The sequence below is a fragment of the Colobus angolensis genome, unplaced genomic scaffold (assembly GCF_000951035.1).
Source record: "Colobus angolensis palliatus isolate OR3802 unplaced genomic scaffold, Cang.pa_1.0 Scaffold305, whole genome shotgun sequence".
Lineage (NCBI taxonomy): Eukaryota > Metazoa > Chordata > Mammalia > Primates > Cercopithecidae > Colobus > Colobus angolensis.
In genome coordinates this window covers 175,543-177,287 of record NW_012116322.1, presented here as the reverse complement: position 1 = coordinate 177,287, position 1,745 = coordinate 175,543, and the positions used below count along the sequence as shown (strand labels likewise).

The 1,745-nt window shown below is 49.6% G+C and overlaps 1 protein-coding gene across 1 annotated transcript in view; it reads right to left on the bottom strand.

The window, feature by feature from the left end:
* LOC105517681 (multidrug resistance-associated protein 1-like) overlaps window positions 1-1,745 on the bottom strand; it is a 50,524-nt gene that overhangs the window by 45,672 nt on the left and 3,107 nt on the right. The window contains exon 2 of the mRNA XM_011950298.1: window positions 820-1,001. Within this exon, the coding sequence (XP_011805688.1) occupies window positions 820-1,001 (182 nt within the window). The remainder of the gene's footprint in view (window positions 1-819; window positions 1,002-1,745) is intronic.

Below are 1,745 nucleotides of genomic sequence, written 5' to 3'. Positions count from 1 at the left end.
CACCATATTGCCCAAGCTAGTCTCAAACTCCTGGGCTCAAGAGATCCACCTGCCTTGGCCTCCCAAAGTGCTGGGATTACAGGCATATGCCACCATGCCAGCCATAAGGCTGGGGTTTTTCTTTTTCTTTTTTTTTTTTTAATTTTGAGACCGAGTTTTTGCTGTGTCACCCAGACTGGAGTGCAATGGCACGATCTTGGCTCACTGCAAACTCTTCCTCCTGGGCTCAAGCAATTCTCCTGCCTCAGCCTTTCGAGTCGCTGGGATTACAGGGACCCGCCACCACACCTGGCTAATTTTTGTATTTTTAGTAGAGGCTGCACCATGTTGGCCAGGTTGGTCTCGAACTCTTGACCTCAGGTGATCTACCTGTCTCAGCCTCCCAAAGTGCTGGGATTAAAGGCATGAACCATTGCGCCCGGCTGTAAGGTTGGGGTTTCTCAAAGCATGGGTGGTCAAGACCTATCAGTGGGTTGTAAAATGAATCAGGTCAGACAAGAACTATGTTTTTGAAAAAAAGGATAGGAATGGCAGATGAATAGGAGAACAGAGTATTTCAGAAAGATTCTTCCAGAGCATGGGAAAGCCTTGCTGCATTAAACTGGATTCATATACTCAAGTGTGAGTTCTCCGTCAAGAAGTCGAACGCATTTTCTTTCTTTCAGGCATGACCAGACAAAAGCATGGCAGCCTTGGTCCAGGCCTCATGGAACCCGATTGGGAGCATGATCTAGAGGCTGCGCTCAGGGGCACTTCCATGCTTTTGTGGCCTAGAACCCCAAGGCCCCCTCTCTGAAGTTGCCCCAGCTTCCCCTGTACCTGCACGATGCTGCTGATGACCATGGGGAGAATGTTCAGGGGAAACCGGAGGATGTTGAATAAGGCCAAAGACACGAAGGCTTTCTGCGCATCCAGGATGTTGTTCTTGTCAATGGTCACGTAGACGGCAAATGTGCACAGGGCCACCTGCAAGCAGAACGTCCAGTGCTGACTGCTGTGCCCTGAATAAGAGACATCATTCTAGGAGCAGTGACAGACCGTGGTGACACGCTTGGGCCCTCCCCAGGTGGCCACAACTGGCTAGCTGCTGGAGCTCATGGAAAAGCCTGGTGCAGGATCTGGCACATAGCAGATGCTCACTAAACACTCCAGGAATGAACTGGATAAATCAATGACCAGGAGCCCCAAGAACTGGCCTCTCCCATGAATTTTCTCAGTGATGTTCTAGAGGGGTATTCTTAGTATTCCTCAAAAGCACCAAGCACAATCCCCAAGCCAGGCCTTTGCCCCTGCAGTTTCCTCTGCCTGAAACCATCTTCCAGCCAGGTGGCCGCCTGGCTCCTCCCTCTCACCATTCAAGGGAGATGCCTCTCCCACTCTACCCAAACAGCCCTGCCATCTGGCCATCATCCCATGTATTTTCAGGGTCTCAGCACTGCCATTTCATTGTTACTTCCTGGAAGGCCATACGGCTTAAAAGTAAAAACCATACGCTTTGCCGTCTATCCACTGTGGGGCCCTGGTTGAGTTATTTCACCTCTCCAGGGGAGCCCCTCTTTTCTCATCTATAAAATGGGAGTCATGACATGCTTCTAAGGGCTTTTGGCACTTACAAAGGGTGCTTATATGCACAGGGCCCAAGCACGGTAAAACTCAACAGATGGCAGCTGTTTTTATTTCTTGTTACAGGATTTGGTCCAAATTAATTCGATCATTCTTCCAAGGAATCTATTAACCTGGTTCCA